This window comes from Rattus norvegicus, chromosome 9, assembly GCF_036323735.1.
Source record: "Rattus norvegicus strain BN/NHsdMcwi chromosome 9, GRCr8, whole genome shotgun sequence".
In the NCBI taxonomy this organism is placed as follows: Eukaryota; Metazoa; Chordata; class Mammalia; order Rodentia; family Muridae; genus Rattus; species Rattus norvegicus.
In genome coordinates, this window is record NC_086027.1 from 30,176,347 (window position 1) to 30,196,113 (window position 19,767).

At 39.2% G+C, this 19,767-nt stretch overlaps 1 protein-coding gene across 1 annotated transcript in view; it reads right to left on the minus strand.

Annotated features, from left to right (window-relative positions):
• Pkhd1 (PKHD1 ciliary IPT domain containing fibrocystin/polyductin) overlaps positions 1-19,767 on the minus strand; it is a 493,369-nt gene that overhangs the window by 135,881 nt on the left and 337,721 nt on the right. Inside the window, exons 57-60 of the mRNA XM_008766937.4 lie at positions 18,292-18,444; positions 10,714-11,589; positions 9,597-9,765; positions 8,383-8,543 (exon numbers count right to left, since the gene is read on the minus strand). Of these exons, the coding sequence (XP_008765159.2) occupies positions 8,383-8,543; positions 9,597-9,765; positions 10,714-11,589; positions 18,292-18,444 (1,359 nt within the window). The remainder of the gene's footprint in view (positions 1-8,382; positions 8,544-9,596; positions 9,766-10,713; positions 11,590-18,291; positions 18,445-19,767) is intronic.

The window sequence follows — 19,767 nt, forward strand, 5'->3', positions numbered from 1 at the left end:
GTCTCTCATATTTGCCTATGTCTCTCATATTTGCCTATGTCTCTCATATTTGCCTATGTCTCTCATATTTGCCTATGTCTCGCATATTTGCCTATGTCTCTCATATTTGGCACATAGTCATTTTTTCCTCTTTGAGAGTCTAGCTAGCCTTGGGTTCAGGATAATTATGATACAGAAACCTCTCAGATGCTGAGATTTCATGCTTAGGTTACTACACCTAGACTCAAAGATTATTCTTGATTATTAACAAAAATAATTAATACCGTACACTAAAGACCAACTGTCTTCTTAATAGATTGGTAACTCAGAAGAAGTATAGCATATAGCAGTAACATTTAAGTTTAGCACAGCATATTCCTTGTAGATGTTTATTTTTTTTATCAATCTTTTCCGTCTCTATCTCTGTCTCTGTTTCTCCGTCTTTGTCTAACTCTCCTTTCTGCTTCTCTGTCTCTGTTTTGCTGTCTCCCTGTCTCCCTGTCTCCCGGTCTCCCGGTCTCCCGGTCTCGGTCTCTCTCTCTCCCTCCCTTCCTCCCTCCCTCCCTCTCTCTCTCTCTCTCTCTCTCTCTCTCTCTCTCTCTCTCTCTCTCCCTCCCTCCCTCCCTCTCTCTCTCTCTTTCTCTGTGTGTGTGTGTATGTGTGTGTGTGTGTGTGTGTGTGCAAATACATATCTAGTCAAGTCTTCCTACATGCAAAAGGAAAAAAGAACTTAAGAAACAAACCTGGGAATATAGTTCAGTGAATACTTACCTACCATGTAAAAGGCCTCAAGTTCAGTTCTAGCAACACACACACACACACACACACACACACACACACACACATACGCGCGTGCACACACATACACACACACAAACACACACACACGCACGCACGCGCGCGCACACACACACACACACACACACAAATCAAATTCTTCCCACATGCGTATGAATGCTGAATGCCTTGTCTTATTCTTATAATAAGCTAGCCTGGGAAGCTAGCTGTGGAACTAGTATCCTGATTTAATTGTCAAGATCTGTCTACTGAAAGCTCCCACTTTTTAGAAAACAGGATATAAATTATCATTTAATGAGATACAAAATAGAAATCCACAAAGCGCTATTAGATACCACAGATACAAATTATTTGGTCAAATTGGTAGGTTCACCAATTAAAAAATTCTGGGACTATTGGCATGGTGGACAGGAAGACTTTGTGACTAGCAGAAAACACTGAACCTTCTGGATGAGAAGGCCATGTCTTCTCATCATGAGCAGCTTCTAGGCTACACCATCTATTCCCACTACTGTGCTTCCTCAAAGAACTGAAAAAAGTCCTATCGCAGACCTTCTTAGATCCTCCTACTCATTCAGACAATAGAATGATAGGTACCAGAAACAGGAATCAGACTGGTGTGAGATGAGGAGATATACTTCAAAAGATCCACATTTGCACTCATCCAGAGTAAATAGTCCTGGAGACCCAATGAACAAGAGGTCTATAGTTACTAAATTTAGTCATACTCTTTGGTAAGATTGTAGGTGCTTTTACCACAACAGAAGAGAAGTTACTGTTTATCTGTTCAACTAAAGCAGTCCTTTAACCATGTATGTTAGAACATCATGTTATATAACGTAAATGCACATAACACATCAAATAAAACTGAAAAAAAAATCCTAACCTTTTACCTTGGCCTTCAAAGGGTGGGCTCCTGTCTTTGCACACTCCTCTAGTGGACTGCATGCCACACATAGACTCTGTTCCACCCACCCCTCCTATGTATTGAGGAAAATTCTTCTACCAGAACTCCTGTGCTAGCTGGTGACCTTCCTTATGAGTTTCCTCCCTTTGCTCATTAGAGTCTATTTGAGAGCCATGTAACTTTATATCTCATCTGAACTTTTTCACATGCACACACACAGACAGACATGCATACAAACATGCATACACACACACACACACACACACACACACACACACCAAAGAGACATAGAGAAAGAGAGAAAATAAACTCACTCCTATATGAAACACTCTGTAAACCAAAATACTATTTTATGTTCTTTGTTCCTCTTTTCCTTACTAGTTGTGCATGTTTTTGTTGCAATATAACTTTGATGAGACCAGGGTTATTATCTTCTCAACTATACAATGTAATATCCATTTTAATAAGATACTAATGGACAGTATGTTGACAAAACATATTGTTGAGTAAAGGAAAATACCAGATACTGTATCTCACATGCAAAGAACAGTCACATAATGTGAATTTCTGCTTTACTTCCCTCCTACTTTATTTATCTGAGGAATTCTGAACTGTCACCAACCTATGGCTCTGAAGTCTTCAGTCCTCTTACAACACACCAGGCCTCCATGTATATGAACTAGTCTGTGAGATGATAGTATTAATTATTAGGTAGAGATAGGCAGAAAATGAATAGGGACCCAAAATGAAAATGCCTAGAGTTGCTCTCCTACCTAAGTGGGATATTCATTAACAAGATTTTGTTTTATTGGATGATTTTGGATTTTTGGATCATTAGATGCTCCATAGCACCAGAAATCCTCCCTAAAATAAAATGTAAATATCACCTGCTTGGGATTAGCTGCCTTCTCTTATTGCCATGCAATTTTCAAAGTTGGCAGCAAATGAAAAGTTACAGATAAGTAAAAAACAAAATTACCAGCTCACTTTTTTCCCAGGCTGCACACCCTGCACTGCACAGATAGCAAAGCCTACCGGCACTGTGTTCACATTCAATGCTCCACGTGGATGGCTTTCACTCCTGATGCCAAAGTGCTTGATGATATGCAGGGGACTGAGTGTGGATATATGATTGAGTGAGGAGGGTTATTTTTCTGTGTGTGAACTAATAGGCACAAACAAGATCAGTTATTTTGCAAATTAAAAAGAAACCTCAGAGGCAATGGAATTGAAGTGGTTTGGAGAGATTTGCTAATAAAATTGAGAAATGATGTGAGGGTGTTTCAAACATGGTGGCATTAGCAATAAATACAAGACTTGGTTCTAGTGTTCTCTACTTTTGGCTTATCTGTGTCATCGTTACGGACTCCCATGGGCATATATGGGAAAGAGCCACTCTCTTAGGAATAAGTAGGTGCTTTTCTCATCAACTGGTTTGGTGACAGGAATTAGAAAGTGGTTTAAAACAATGATTTTTAAAGTACAATAGTCTTACATTATGGAAGGGGGATCTGAAAGCAAGGAACACTATAATCCTATTAGCACCCCCAACAGACACTATTTACTATATGTTATCTTCTTGGCAAAGGGACATAGAATGTAGTTTTTTGGTGTAATAAACAGCAGACTCCTCTATGAGAATTTTCTCACCTATAACAACTTCACTGAACATTTTAGGCAGCTTTAGAACATGAGGATTTAGTCATTCACTCTTCTACTCCTCTGTGGATACGCTCAGCCATTCACACAGACTTGTTTTTGGACCCTGAAAGCAAATGGTGTGTACTGTTTGTTAAATACCATGGAATCATGTTTCACACAGGGCAGTGAGCTGAGCGAAAGCAAACAGAACAGAAGAGCAGCCAGTAGCAAGAACATATTTACATCTGAATAATGTATTACACCACATGGTAAGCAACCTCCTAAAAGCTCATCAAAAGGATGTTCTTATAATTTAAACATGAAGCATTTGATTGACATCAGAGTGACTACTGGTAAGAGTGCTTGTAATCACATATGCTGATGGAAACCATCTTCTCCAACAGCAGAGAACTCTTGAGAAGACCTATGATGTCTATCTGAGAAATATTTCCTGCCATATGCAAGGGCCCATACAACCTGTGTTCAGGGAAATCCAACAGGCTGATGAGATTTCCCACCCTGAATCATCTCTCAGTTCAAGGGTAAGCAGGAATGTAACATTGACATTAGCTCCTCTGGCATGGTTGTGGTCGTTTGGGTTTATAGTATCCAAGAGTCCCATTAGAGTTGGGCTCCAAATTCCACAGTGGTGACAGTTTGACAGCCCATCTTTACCATCATTATTTCTTTCTAATCTCACATTCCTACTGGTTTTTTTTTTTGGCAATTTGCTACTGTATAAACCACTTGAGTCTAACCTTTGTATCAGGTGTATTTCTAAGTCAACCCAAACAAAGACATTATGTTCAAGCTTTTTCCTTTTCTGTTAGAATAAATTCTAGCACTGTGGACTGCCACCCATATTATTAATTAAAAAGAAATATGTTTGGCCAATGCACAAGTCCATATAAGCTCCACAGCTACCCATAGGCTAGTTTTAAAGTATGAGGATGTTGCCATGATATGTCTGTAGTAGTGGTATAAGGTTTTTTTTAACCAATAGAAATCTTACTGTAGGAAGCTGAGTAAATCTAGAGACAGATGGAAATAGATTTGCATATCTGCCATAGTTGTTTTCCAGTTGCTATGGTAACACATTGTGACAGAAGCAAACTAAGGGACAGAGGTTGACTTCAGAGCACAATTTGAGCTACAGTCCATCCTGGCATGGAAGTCAAGGAAGGAGGAACTTGAAGCAGCTGGACACTTACATCATCAGTCAAGAAGCAGAGCGAGATGAACACACTCTCCTGTTCAACTAATCAGTGTGGTTTTTCCATTCTGACATGTCCAGAGAAGGGTCCAACCCCCAGATAAGAAGTCCCACATCAATTCATGTAATCAAGATAATCCTTCAAAGGCATTCCTAAAGGACTTTCTTCAGATGATTCTAGAAGAACTTATCAAGGTGACAAGTCACACTAAGGATAAAACTATCCTTTTTGTTTTTTACCTTTACTGACCATATATCAACACTCACCTTTCTCTACACACACATACACACACACACACACACACACACACACACACACACACTAACATTATGGATTTCATTCCACTGTGAAAAAAATGATTTTTGGTTATATTTAACAAATAGAAATGATATAACATTTTTATGTACTCTGCATATATATGACTTTAAAACCTGTCCTGTAGACCCAGTATCTTGCCATTCAATTGCAACACTAAGATTTCAACATATGGAAAGGTATCCACATAAAATATGTTTTCAAGTATGAATTATTATGGCAATTTAAACAATCATCTGGAGAAATAATTCCAAATGTCAAATGTTATACTTTAATGATAGCTCTGATGGGAAAAAATATAAACAAATAAAAATATACCCAGTTTTTCATGATGATGTTTGCCTGTACCAGGACACAGGAGGCTGAGACAGGGGGACTGGAAACTTAATGCAAGAATGAACAACACTGAAAAAAAAGGCCATCTTGATCTACACAACAAATTCTCACCTAGCTGCCGAGGAACTAAACAAAATCTCATTTTTACAAAAAGTACGAACAAAAAACAAACAAGCAAAAGCTATGAGCTGTAAAGAAGGCTTCCATATGACAATATATACCATTAAATCAGGACAATCTCATTAGTATTCTTTCTAGGCATCCACAATACAGCCAGTAGCTCTCACTGAATTTGTATTCTAAAGAGTTAAATGTTAAATAAACAACTAAGTAATTCCATTTATAGCATACTACCCTTTGGCGAACCTCTAAGAACAATAAAGCAGCTGTATTGTAGGATTCCTGAGATTGTGTTGTTTACTGAAAAGACCTAATTCTGGTTGTGGTGTGGCTCAGCCTTAGTACACATCTTTAATCCCTTTAGCTGAAATACAGATAAAACCTTAGTACACACCTTTAATCTAAAACAATGAAGATAAAGTTAGTTTGTAGAAGGAAGCATCCACATTTGAAAGTGATGTCTAATTGAGAAGAGAGAGGAAAGGTAAGCTACTGGAGGGAGAGGATCAGAGGACAGTCTTACTGGGACAGTTATAGAGACAGTGGTTGCTGAGAGAGGAGAAGCTAGACACAAGTGAAGTCAGACTAAGCCAGAGAATCAGAAGGAACCAGAAGATTGCCAAAGTTATTTGAGGCCAAGCAGAGCAATGCGGAAAAAGCTGAAGCCAAATTGAATCAGTCAGCTTGAAAAGGACTTTGATCCAGAAGAGCTGAAGTGAGTCAGCTAGCCAGAGAGCAGAAAGAACTAGGAAGGGGTTAAGCTTATTCAGTAGTTAAGTATCCAAGGTTGAAAACATTCTTGGACTAGATTAGATTGTACAGGCTAGGCCTCAGTTAGCAAACAGAAGCAATACGTCTCGGAGATGATAATCAAAACAAGAGGATAAAAGATACTTTTACACAGGTACAATGGCTTTGTAAAATAATCAATATAGTGTAAATATAATAAATGTATTGTTTTATTTGTTTTTGAGATGAAGAATCATTTATCTCAAGCTAGCCTCGAACACACTGTGAGGATAACCTTGAAGATTTTGGATTACTGGTATGCAAAATCTCACACAGTTTATGTGGTCCACACTTGTCCTAGGGATTGAACTCGGATTCTTACATGGGAATCAAGCATCCTACCAATGCCAGTACTAGCTCATATGCTTGATAGATAAGGGTTGGCTTCTCCAAGGACATTTGAGGATGATAAGCTTATCCCTAACATAGATACAAATAAAATATCTAGGGAGAGGAAATAGTCTATGCAAGATCGTTATGTTAAAGGAAAAATAAGGCTGTGATATTTAAGGTAAGTACTGGGGGTCAGGGGGCATCACAGGAGTTGGAAGAAAGTAACCATGACCCAAGAATAGATGTCTGGTAAGCTTATGGTGTGTATGTCCTTCTGAATGGGTGAAAAGCCATTGGAAAGTTTAAATTATTGTCCTGGTTACTTGGTGAGTAGAGGTTCGAATGCAGGAATGGGAGAAAACATCAACAGGGAGGTTATTCTGCCACCAGGTGGGAGATGGCAATGCCTACATTACAGACAATGCAGACAGGAAGATGAGAAGCATGAGAGTTAGGAAAAAGGACAAGGAGTATGTTCTATGTTCTTACTGAAGAACATAGAAAGCAAGTAACAGGCCACAATTGAAATCTAATTGCAGGCATGTGAGTCCCAGATGCCTGTACTACTTAACAGAATCAGTTGGGTATTTTTTGACCAAGTTTCAAGGTCAGGTATGAGGTAGTGATAAGAAACATAACTCATGTGTGGTAATTTGACCTTGGTCCTCCTAGAATATGGAAAACAGTCTGAGTACCTAGCTCTGTAAGAGTCATACCTTCAGACCTTAAAATAGCAAGGAAGAAGCAGTGGGGGAGGGTAATAAGGGTAGAAAGTGAAAGAGCCAGAGTTGGGGGTCAATCTGAGGCCAGTGGCAAAATTCCACCACAAACCACCGAGCACAAAAGAACCCTCCCTTCCAGGAGGAGTAGAGCCCACTTAGTTCCTGGAACAACTGCAAGCCAACTATCACAAAAAGCCACCTGTGACTACGCCCTCACCAACCCCCTTGGAATGTCCCGGCTGGTCCACTGACTCGATCAGTTTGTAAGTTGCTTCACCCCACCAATAGTACCCTGCTTAGTTCAAATTCTGCCCCAATTGTTTGCAAGGTATATAACTGCCTCTTAGAGTCTGCTCAGGATCATTTCCTTCTTGGGACCCCAACATGTTGAAACAATAATATTCCCGTTGCTTTTGCATCAATCACTACCTCTGTGGGTCTCATTCAAGGGGTCCCGGAAGAGGTTCAAATCAGACCTCACAGAAGAAAATAAAAGAGTGGGGGTCAGATTGGGGGATTGCATTATATAAACATCAGGAATTATAGAATAACAAATGTAACTGGTAAAAAATAAAGGCATAGGAGACCATAAAGAATCTACAAAGAATCAAGCAGAGCCACAGTTTTTCTTGAGGTTTTCCTGCCACATAACATGCACAAATTCATTTCAAATGGGGAATTTGGTGTCCCTCTTGGTAGAAATAGAAATCTCTCTAGGATCCAGGTATAAAAACCTATACAATGATATGGTTTTATGAGCAACAACAAAACAAAACAATAACAACAAAAAAGGAGGCAGAAGTTCTGAGCCCAGCACAGTTTTAGAGACACTTGGAGACCAGGGAGATGAATTTCACAGTGCTGCATATACTACCCTCTCCAAAGTGAGTTTTCAAGTCCTAACAGAAAAGAAAAGACAGATTCATAGTTCCATGGGTTATTTCAAGGTAAAATAAACAGTACATAAGGCTAAGGAGTGTATGAAGATAATTCTCAATGTTCAGTGATACTAACATAGACACAAGTATTCAAAGATGTCATAGTAGTGGCATCCCAGAATCTCAATGACTCAGTATCCCTACCACACACATAACACATCAGCACATGCTAGCTGTCTTAGATGTCAGGTCCTGTCTAATACATTTTGTTCTCGTGGAACAACAGGGCCACCAGCTCTTTTGCATGCCCTCTGCCTTTCCCCCACACATCATGGTCAGATGTAACTGACCTGTGTTGAAGAAGGATCCAGTCCATCCTTCCTCTATCCTTGGAAACACAGAAACTGGTGGGGACAGACCCAGGGTTCTCCCATCCAGATCTGTGAAGAGGTATTTTCTTGGAATTTCACAGTCCGATGATGCAGGGCAGATGGTTCCCACTAAGTCTTTCCTGTGGAAAAAGGGAAAAGGCAACACCCTTGTCTCATGACAGGCAACAAAAAGAAAGCACATGGGCAGTGCTAATCTTTTCAGGGGTTCCTCTTGTCTTCCTGAGCCTTTTGCCATGTGAAGCTAATGTTCTTTACCTCATAGGGAAGAGCTGTACAGGACCCCTCACCAGTAGCCAGGCATGACATACTTTGATATTATTTTTCTTTTACTCCCCAACTCCAAAACTATAAGAAATAAATTTTTGATCGTTATAAATCATCTTGTTTATGGAGTTTTGATACTGGCATGAATGCACCAAGATGTGTAGCTTCTAGCCTACTGTAAGACACAAACAGAAGGAAGTGTTGACAGGAAAATTGTGATACACCACAACACATGTACCTAAGCATATTGAAGTAGCTATAGAGGCTCAGGGACAGATATTAAAACAGGAACAAAGTTAGGTCAAACTCATAGACTTCCCATCAAGTCTTTTTAATGCAGAGAGATTCCATATTTATTTTTTAGATAATTAAATAAAATTTTCAGATCATGTGTCCAAGAGTAGTAGTTGTACCTGGTCTATACATCATTGCTTAGCTTAGGAATTCCTAGCAGTTGGGTACAATCTCCTGTCTCCTCATCATGGTCAAAGGCTCTCTGAAGCCCTATCTCAAACTCTGTGTATTATGCTCTGTGGTAGAGGAAAGAATGCAAGAAAAATGTTGATTTGATTCCATCTATTCTGAAACTATTCTAAGGAGAAGAAACAATAGAAAATAACAACAAAACTTTCATTAAATGTCTGACCCTTCTTTTAAAAAAGACTCAAAAGGGAGAAACCAGTAACTAGTACCTGTTTGTGTGCAAATTCTTAAAGTCATAAATAAAAGGGAAAAAAAATATGGGATGGGGAAAAATGATGGGACCACTTAATCAAGGTACCAGCCTTTTCTACAGGGATATATTTCAATTCGTGTAATGGTGTTATATTTTTTCATGTGTTTGAGGATTTAAACAGTTGAAAACTGCTTCAGAAATATACTGTTATCATCAATACTGAAAGTGGTACCCAGACTGTAATGGAAGAAAGTAGAACTTGTTTTTGTCCTTTATCTTCAGCATTCTGGTCCTCTCTGCTGTTATTGGGTACATGATTCCAGTGCTGTGCTCATTAGTCAGGATGCAGACATCCAGATCGTCGCTATAGCAACTCTTCACGAAACTAGAAAAGGTGACATCTGAAATTTTAAGCAATATATCACAAGATTGTATCATGTGAACCATCTATCTTCTACCACAGAGATTATAGAACTAAATATTCTTTTCATACTATATATGCTAGGAGCTAATTTGAACTATCCAGAACAATTCTGGAGAGTTTACATAAATCTTAGTTACAAAATGCCTCTACCATACATGGACATTTTGCATTAAAAAAAAGAGCAATTCCAAGTCAGAAAGCTGTTGTTTAGTGGTTAGAACAGTGACTGCTATTCTGGGGAATAAAGACTCAATTCCCAGCAGCTACATGGAAGCTTATAACACTCTATAACACCAGTTCTGGGGATCTAATTCCCTATTCCAGCCTCAGTGGCTACTTCATGTATATGGTTCACAGACATATGTAGCTCACACATGTAAAATAATTTTTAAAAACCCTTAAAGATACAGTACAAGTACACTACAGTCTTTTAAAATTTTTGATGAAAAAATCTATCCATTTTATGTAACACTCAGACCAATTGTGAGATAGAATAAATAGAGAATAAGTACAAAATTGCCAAAACTATCTGGCGGATGATAAATTTCCCCTTATGGTCAAATGCTGACTTTAAACCTAGCAATCTTTATAGCACCCAACTACAAAATGACTTGCAGCTGTGATACAATCTCTGCATCTCAGTTACTGTAGCGAATATCAGGAAAAGTAATTGCTATCCACAGGTTATTATTGAGTTAAATGGCTACAATGAAGACAGCCCAGCAAGCAGAAAGCAGTAACTTCTGTAAGCAGTCACTGACTGTTGTTAATACACAGTTGTGACTCATCAAAAGTAGGATGCCAGCTAGACAAGCAATCAGTAGGCTAGGCTGGCCCTTCTTGTTAAATAGTTTAAGAACACTATTGAACATTGTGTGCTTGGGTGAGTGGAGCCACATTTTTAGGAGGGAGTCAAGAATCCTACCTTGAAGCTTCATAATTCCTGGAACTGAATGACCGCCCCTTACTTTGTGCCATGGCTCCTGGGGCCATCCATTTGGTTCTGAGGCAGATACAGGCCACAGAATACCGATCCGGCCTCCTCTGGGATTGGAAGGCGCTCTATCTGTGGAGGTCCAGTTGGCCGACTGAGGAGCCTTTCTGTCTTGGATGCAGTCAAAAGAGGAGCTAGTGGCTACGATGACTGAATTCCTAAGAGTAATCTGTAGAGTGCTGCCAGATCTCAGTGGAGCCGAAGATACATACGAGATGGCCAAAAGACCAACAGTATTATCCACCAGAGTGATATTCTGTATGTCCACACTATTCTCTGTCTGAACCATGGCACCATAGTCAAAGTTCTTAAAAGCCAGAAATCCAGAGACACCAGTACAGTTATTAGGTTCACGTTTCTTGTAGAGGTGAATGCCATGGAGGCTTGAGTGGACCACATTGTCAGACCAAAGCACTTCAGAGGAGCACCCATGGCCACGGACATGAAAGCCAAGTCTCTCAGATCCTGCCACCACATTGCCGTGGAGAATGATATCTTCGGCATAGTTCACTTTGATTCCTGCCACCCAAGGAAGGGAGTTTGCTGACTGCATTGACAGAATGACAAGGTTATTGGTGAGAGAATAGTTCTGACCCTCCACATCGATTCCATGGCCTTTTGTGCCAAACACTATGTTGTCATTTAAGACCATCCCACGACTAGAAGATGCATGGATGCCCACAGTGCAGCTTTGATGTACAGTAGAAGATATAACCCAGGATCCAGCTGACACACCGGTGAATTCAATAGATGCATACAGTGGTGACCCCATGTTTTGAATTTCTACATTTAGAAGTTGAAGAATGCCTGCAAAGGAAAATGTATGTATTCAGGTCAGGTTCCTTCATATTTCCCACAAAATACCAAAGGTCTCTGCTTTGGGGCATCAGAATATGCAGATACTGAAATGAAATGTAATCATTAGCCTTACCACCAGAACTGTATTTCATACTGTACAATTTCGCTGACAAAAAAAAAAGAATCACTGGAAATATGACATTCTTGTCTACAAACACTAATGTGCTATCTGAGCTCCGATATATCTGATATAAAAAGCAAGAAAAGAAATAAGGCAGGGGATGACCGTGGGGAGTTACACAACTGGTTCACAGATTCTTTGCATTTTCTACGAGACTGAATCAAAGGGCCTGGCTAAGAATAAAGGATGTGTAGATTGTTGCCCAGTTGCCTCAAAGGCATGTCTCCCTGTCTGTCTCAAGGATCCTGTTCAAGTGAGCTGTAATTACCTATGGAGGGGATGAATAAAGGAACCGAATAGGCAACTCTAAAAACACTTCTAGCATTTTCAAGAAGAGTAAAAGTACAAAACTTATTACAATTCGTGTCCAGAAATATGAGCTTCTTGATGAAAACATGGTAAAAAAGAAAGAAACGTAATACATATTTAATATTGTTTGTGAAACTGGATCTGAAGGCACAGGGTTGTAACCAGGCAACACTGGAGGCTGAGGCAAAGGGTAGAATGTTCAAAACCCGCCTGTGCTACATGGTGAAGTCAAGGTAACTCAGTAAGGCTTTGTAGCTAAATACAATCTGGAAGAGAAGACTTGGGATGGAGCTCAGAGGCACAGAACTGGCCCAGCATGTGTGACACCTTAACCCCCATGAAACCTTTTCTATATTTTAATCTTAGCGACATGTTATTTCCCATAGGATTTTTATAACAATGAGATTTCCTACATCAAAATGTATAATTATGTAATCTCACTGAAGACCTTCACCTTTTTGAATGTTGTTCTTTTAATATGGATTGTTGACTGTATTTTCAGCCCTACTAGGCCAGTACTCAATTGCTAGCTACACCTCTAGCTTAGCCCTTTAACTTATTTACTTATTGTTGAGGCAGAGTTTCAGTAAGCTGCCAAGTCAGGCCTACGACCCCTGCCTCAGCTTCCTGAGTAGCTCAGTTCACAGACTTGGGTAGCTGTGCCCAGTTTATGGCTCCCAAGAGCTAGGATTATAACTGGATGCCACATGTTTAGCTGTGCTGCCTTAAAAAGAGAGTAACAACAACACAGAACTCAGCCTACACATTGGTTTTAAATTTGAGTATTAATAATCAATACTGGTTACTTCTAGTAAAAATACATATTACACTATATGATTATAGGTTATGATATAATAATAAAGTAAAAAAAGTGAAACATCTAATTCCCGTATAACACTGATCATGGGCTAAGCTCTGCTTTAACACACACACACACACACACACACACACACACACACACACACACACACACACAAAATCTTATTTATCACAAAGATCCTATGAGTTAGTTACAATTATTATCTCCATGTTGCTGACAAGGAAACTGAGTCATAAAATGGTTAACAAACTAACATTTCAACCAGGAAATATGACTAAGTACAATGAAGTTCATTGCAAATACACAGCATGAGTGAGATACTCAATACTGTAGAGGGAAGAAGACCTTCATACTAGAGTTAGGTAACCAGGCAATAGCTGTATGCCAGGCATTATTCATGGATCCTTTGCTAGGAAGATTACAACTGGAGAACAGGGTCCCTCGCTTCTTTTTGATTCATTGTTGTTGCTGGAATTTATGAGGTATTGTTTTGTGTTTTGAGGCAATGGCCAAGGTAAATCATGGTGCTCCTTCTTTGCTAAAGATGGAAGAAGGTACCCATGTGGCATTTCGGTGTTACTGCATTTTAGTACTTTTTCTTAAAGATCAAAGATAGGCCAGCCTAAAGCCCCAGTTCTCCACTGCCTTTTCAGAAACACATTTCCTTGCAATCATTGCTGTAAAGAAGTTGAAACCTGTGAGAGGGAGAAGGTAAAAGGTTACATGCCTCTCCGGGATGAGATAAAAGAATCTCAGTAATAAACCTCTCAGTTGGCAATGATTGAGAAGCTTCTGGTGGATGGTATAGAAATGCTGTGCTAAACTTTGTGATACAGGACTAACCTCTGAGCCATACTGCCACCCTCTTCAGGAGTACTGCTGGTCCTATTCAGCTATCTGACTAGATAGCACAGGTAGGTCTGTTGACTGTTCACTTTCCCCTCATAAAAAGAGGGAATTGGGGGAGCTGTTATGCCCAAGTGGCAGGTACCCCAAAGACCACAGAGGAGCCAATTCTTATGTAAACACAATAAGGGTTTTATTATGAGCTTGTGAGCAGGGTCTCTCACTGCTCCCATCGCAGTTGGTCAGAGTGAGAGTCCCAAGTCTAGGGGTGCAGAATATTTATTGTAGTTACAGCAATCACGGGGGATTTCTATTTGGGTCAGCAAGTTAACCTTTTAAAAACTGCATTTCTGACATAATCTTCATGAACCAAACACAGGGACAAAAACCACCTGACAAACAGGATGGCTAAGTTAGTTATTCTCTGTAGAATGTCTTAAGTTCACTATATGTACTGTGACTGTGTTATGGGAGCCTGACTGGCTATTGCTAAGGGGTGGTCAGTTGTCATAGGATGCTTGCTGCTTGTTCAGGAGGACTCTATGATTTACTTTTGGGAATTGGAGTTTAGCCGCTGATCTCCCTCAAAACTGAGTTTCTTCAAAAATGGAGTTGGTTGCCCTTTACACAGTCACCACTCTTAACAAGTTGTATACAGTTCTTCCTAATTGCATATGGGTTTTGGAAAGGGCTAGAAGATATTAGTGTGTGTGTTTGTGTGTGTGTGCGTGTGCGTGTGCGTGTGTGTGTGTGTGTGTGTGTGTGTGTGTGTGTGTGTGTGTTTGGGGGAGGTGACAGAAGGTATTCTATCTGCACAGACATGGAAAAACCATCATTCCTCCTGGGAATGATCGTCCAGTGTGGCTACTTTAAGATATTCCTGCCTATATCCTTTATCCAACTTCTGTTAGGAACCCTAACAAACTTCCAAGTTCACTGGAGTGAACTTCGGTACAGTCACACATTGGTTGGTTTGGGAACCATAGGAGAAGAGAGGTAGATATTCTTTACATCTTCCTCAAAGAAGGGATTTTAGTCACCAACATTAAAACGGTATTGGTCTCTTGATATTCTTTGCCAATAGCACACTGCTGAAAGATTGGTTACATCTTCCCTACCTAGAGAATTTTGACATGAACATCTCCAAATGGAAATGTAAATTCACATATAAACAGTCTGTTTCCTGTTAGAGATGGTGGCTTTAGCCTCTCATTAATATATGCTTGAATAATATTTCAAGATCTCATATCTATGTGGTTGAGATTGACAGTTTCATTTCACTCACATGCACATTGAAACAACAAATGAAAATCAACAAATAGTAAACAAATACTTAAAGTATCTTGAGCATTTAAATGAATAGTTCAGATTTAATTATGGTAGTTAAGTAACAAAAAATAGAAAAGCCATCTTCTCCATTTTGAAATTATAATCTTAGAACTTTCTAACTAGATATTGTCATCAAAACAAAACAAAACAAAACAAAACAAAACCTTGCAGTCCCTAATTACGAGGAGAGACTCCCCTAGCCTGGTTAACCATTCAGCAGCATCCATGATATTTCTTTTATCTTTATATTCTAAGATAGTTACATAATCTCCTCTTCCATTTCCTCCCTCAAAACCCTACCAGATGCCCTTTCTTTCTCTCTTCCAAATTCCCATGCCGTCTTCATTTTTCTAAATATAATCTGCTCAGTCTAGATAGTGTTTCTTGTATGTACATTTTCAGGGCTGAGCATTTGGTATTGGAAAACCAACTGGTGTGTATGCTCTTCCCTGGGACAGACTCGTTCTCCAGCTTTTAGCATTTTCTAGTTGCCTATAGTTCTTTGTGTAGGGTTGAGGCCTTGTGGTCTTCCCCTGATTCACCTTCATATTTTTTTTATTATCAACCTTGTTCAGTTCTTGTTCAGAGATATAATCTCACAGCAAACTCCCTGATCCACTGGTTATCACAACATTTCCATGTTCTTTCTGTGATGGCATTGATTATTTTAAAGAGCAAGGATTCTTAATGTAGCATGAGAAGCTAAATTGTATCCTGGATAGAAAGGGGTCATTAAATGAAAATATTTCCACTGTGGAAAACCAGAACAGCTCCAGCCCACAGAAGCATTCAATGTGGTTTCTCTTTCCTTTTCTGGGAAATTACAATATAGGTTAGCAACTACAAAGTATTATGAATGGGCAAGGCTTGATGCTAGCTCAGACTTTGTACTCAACAGCAAGAGTTGGTCTTTTGTCCTAGTCCATGACCATTGTTCTGCTTGACCTAGTTTTCATTAGTTTGGCCTCTATATCTCAACTTTACACTCATTTGTACAAGTCCAGAGTCAAGATTTTGTCTCTGTCATCTAGAACAATGTTGATCTCATCATCATGATATTTTAAGCCAGAATTCCTTTCTTGGATGATGCTGTACTATTTATACATGTGGCAACTATTCATTGAATACCAGAAACTTCCTCAACTTATAAGAAGTAAAAATGTCACCAGATAATTGTCCCAGGGATGGGGTTGGGGGGCAAATTCACCTCTGGCAAGTAGATATAAAAATAGAACTTATGAAAAGAGGGTTTTTTTCTATTCACTAGAAATCTTAAACTTCTGATTTAAGATCTAAATATTCCAATATAGTGAACAAATGGGGTCAAGAAAATGCCTCATGCTGATAAGATTGAGTAGTGTTTAGGGCACCTTTGCCAGTTCTTCTCTTAGCCCTCATTGTATTCAAGTACAAAGTGACTTTCTTTTCTTTAAGAAAAATGCAGGTATTGTTTCATTAATTCCTTAAGAATTCCATAAATACATACAATATATTTATAACCTAATCAGTCTAATTAGGGCTACTCACATAGTCTAGGTGTGGGGCTGTACACTGGAGTGCATTCAACCTACCAGACACACCATTAAAGAAAAGGAATTCTTTCTTCCCAAGGAGACGTCATTCGTCAATGGCTGCTCAGCTAGGAAGAAGAGACTCACACTAGAATGTTGACTGGCTTGATCATATGTAGGTCTTATACAGGCAGTCACAGCTGCTGTGAATTCATGAGTGCGGTGGTCTTGTCAGCATGCATGAGACAAACCTAGGTCCTTTGCACATATGTAACAGTTATGCAGCTTGGTCTTCATATAGACTTAATAAAAGAGAAAGTGGGGAACTGCCTTGAGCTCTTTGACACAGGAAACAATTTCCTGAGCACGACACCAATAGCTCAGACATGAAGATCAATAATTAATAAATGTGACCTCATGAAACTGAAAAGCTTTTGCAATGCTAAGGATACCACTAATAGGACAAAACAGCAGCGCACAAAATGGAAAAAGATCTTCACCAACGCTACATACCACAGGGGAATAATATCCAAAATATATAAAGAATGTAAGAAATTGCACATCAACAAACCAAATCATCCAATTTAAAAATGGGTACAGAGCTAAACAGAATTATCAACAGAGGACTCCCTTATGGCTAAGAAGCGTTTAGAGAAATGTTTGATGCCCTTGGTCTTCAGGGTAATGTACTCTGAAATTCCATCGCATACTGATCAGAATGGCTAAGATCAAGAACTCAAGTTACAGCACATGCTCACTAGGATGTGGAGCAGGGAGAACATTGGGAATAGTTCTACCCCAATACCCAGATTTACTACTTTTGGGCATATACCCAATGTCCTACTGTACACAATGACACTTACTCAACTGTATTTATCCAAATATTTTCTAATGGCCAATATTTATTTTAAAAAATTACTTCAGGAAATAGTAGAAGAAAATGTGGCATTTTTAGTAAAAGAAAAGAGAATTAATCAGAAGTTGATGTGTGCCTCAAAAGTATTAAAGGCAATTTCTAAGAATCAAGGGGGATAATTGTATAAATAAACTCAGTTCCTTAAGGGTGGATATACAGAGACATTCAAAGATAGAGCTATCCTCACAACATTCCCTAAACTATTTGATCAGGAAGAGCTTTGTAAAACTATCTTCAGGACATAAATTTAATAAATAAGGTCATGAGACTATGTTGCAAGGTTCCAAAAGAGCTGAAGCATAAATTTCAAAGAAAAAGTTTGCATTGATCTTTTTAGAAGATTGAATTGATCTTTAAAACACTCTAAAATATGGAAATAATTTGTATTTAAATTTTAGCCACTAATTTGCAGCATGAGCTCATGTCTATGATTAGACACTACATACTACTGGATAAAAAGTAAGAGAAAATCAGGAAGTTGATAAAATTTAAATGGCTATTAAATTATCCGTCATTTCAAAGCAAAGGAGAGATCTCGTATCTGCTCAAGCTGTTTTCTTTGAGGTAAAAATGTTCAAATACATGGATATCTAGTGCATTATTTAACTGCACACAATAATTTAGCAAAGATTCAGACTGAAAATTCATAGCTTCCTGGAGTGAGAAAGGAGCCAACTAATTTGATCATTTTTGCATTTTAAGTGAAAATTCTCACAGCTGAAATTTCTGAGTGTCCTAGATGAGTAGTTCAGAATCAGTAGCTGAATAGTAAGTAACTGTGGATTTCATTTTCACTTACCAGAAAACTCTTCTCCGCTAGATTTCCTGAAGGACCCCACAAGGAGTCTCCCTCTACAGGATGAGTCAGACTGAATTCTAATGTTTCTGGTCAACAATCCAACCTCAGCAGCCAAACAAATCTGTCGACTATCCTCCAGGGTGTGGGCACTTCCTAGAGAAATAGGAACCAGGGGGAACAACCGTTAACTGTCTGTCTTGGAAATTGCCATCTGAGGACGCAGTGTATCTCATAAGTAACATTGTCCCTTCCTGTTAGAAGTCCTCCCAACACAAAAGCCAGTTTTTCCTCCAGGCACACTCCACAGATGTCAGCTGAGAATGAAAAACCTGTTCCCTTGTCCCTCTTTGGGATCAATGAGAATGTGTGAGCAATAATTCTTTCTGTTTTTTCAATAACTCTGGGTACCAGGATAGGCCAATGGTTCAGAGATTTGTCCAGTTCATAGGGTCCCAATCTTCTTCCTTCCATGCATCAATGTCAGGATGTGACATTTGGCTGTACATTCTCCATAAACCTCCATTGTGGAAGTAAAGAATCCTGGTTCAGAAGAGGCTGAGGTAGAGCATGAAGAGCAATGTTAGAAGGTGAAGGAAATGAAAAAAGGTGATGCTAAGCACAGAAACTCCCTCCCTTGATGAGACTTCTTCCATCTACCTGAAGCAGAGGGGAAGGAGGAGCCTTGTACTCCTATTTCCACTGATATTTCAGGATGACTTTAACTGGACAGGGTTAGTAAAGATTTCTCTTTTCTATGCTATGCTTTTTAAACAAAAAAAAAATCAAGCTCGACATGGTGATAAATGCCTACAGTCTCATACTAGAGGCTGAGGCAGCAGAATGAATGGATTCTAGAAATTCAAGAGAAAAACCCCATCTCAGCAATAACAGAAGGGAAGAGGAGGCATTAGCTCTGAAGCTATGACTCAGAAATAACTTCAGACAGTCTTGGCAACCACTTACATTCTCCTCTCACATATCAGATAAAAACACAAGTCTCTGGCCCATCTATTTTGCACATTCATTAGTAATATGTCCTGAGTTAAGCTTATTTTTTTCATAATACAGGAGACTGGTTTTCCTTAATGACTTATTTCTATACACTATCTACCTGGACTTTTTAATTAATGAATTTATTTTATGTATATGAGTGCTCTATCTGCATGTATACCTGCATACCAGAAAGAAGACCATATTATAGATGTTTGTGAGCCAACATGTTGTTACTGGGTATTGAACTGTGGACTTCTGGAAGAGCAGTGTACTGGCAAGTTTTATGTGTCACCTTGACACAAGCTGGAGTTATCACAGAGAAAGGAGCTCACTTGAGGAAAAGCCTCTATAAGATCCAGCTTATTGAGGTGTTTTCTCAATTAGTGAGCAAAATTGGGGGGGGAGCACAGTCCATTGTGGGTGTTGCCACTCTTGAGATGCTAGTCCTGGGTTCTAAAGGAGAGCAAGCAGAGCAAGACAGAG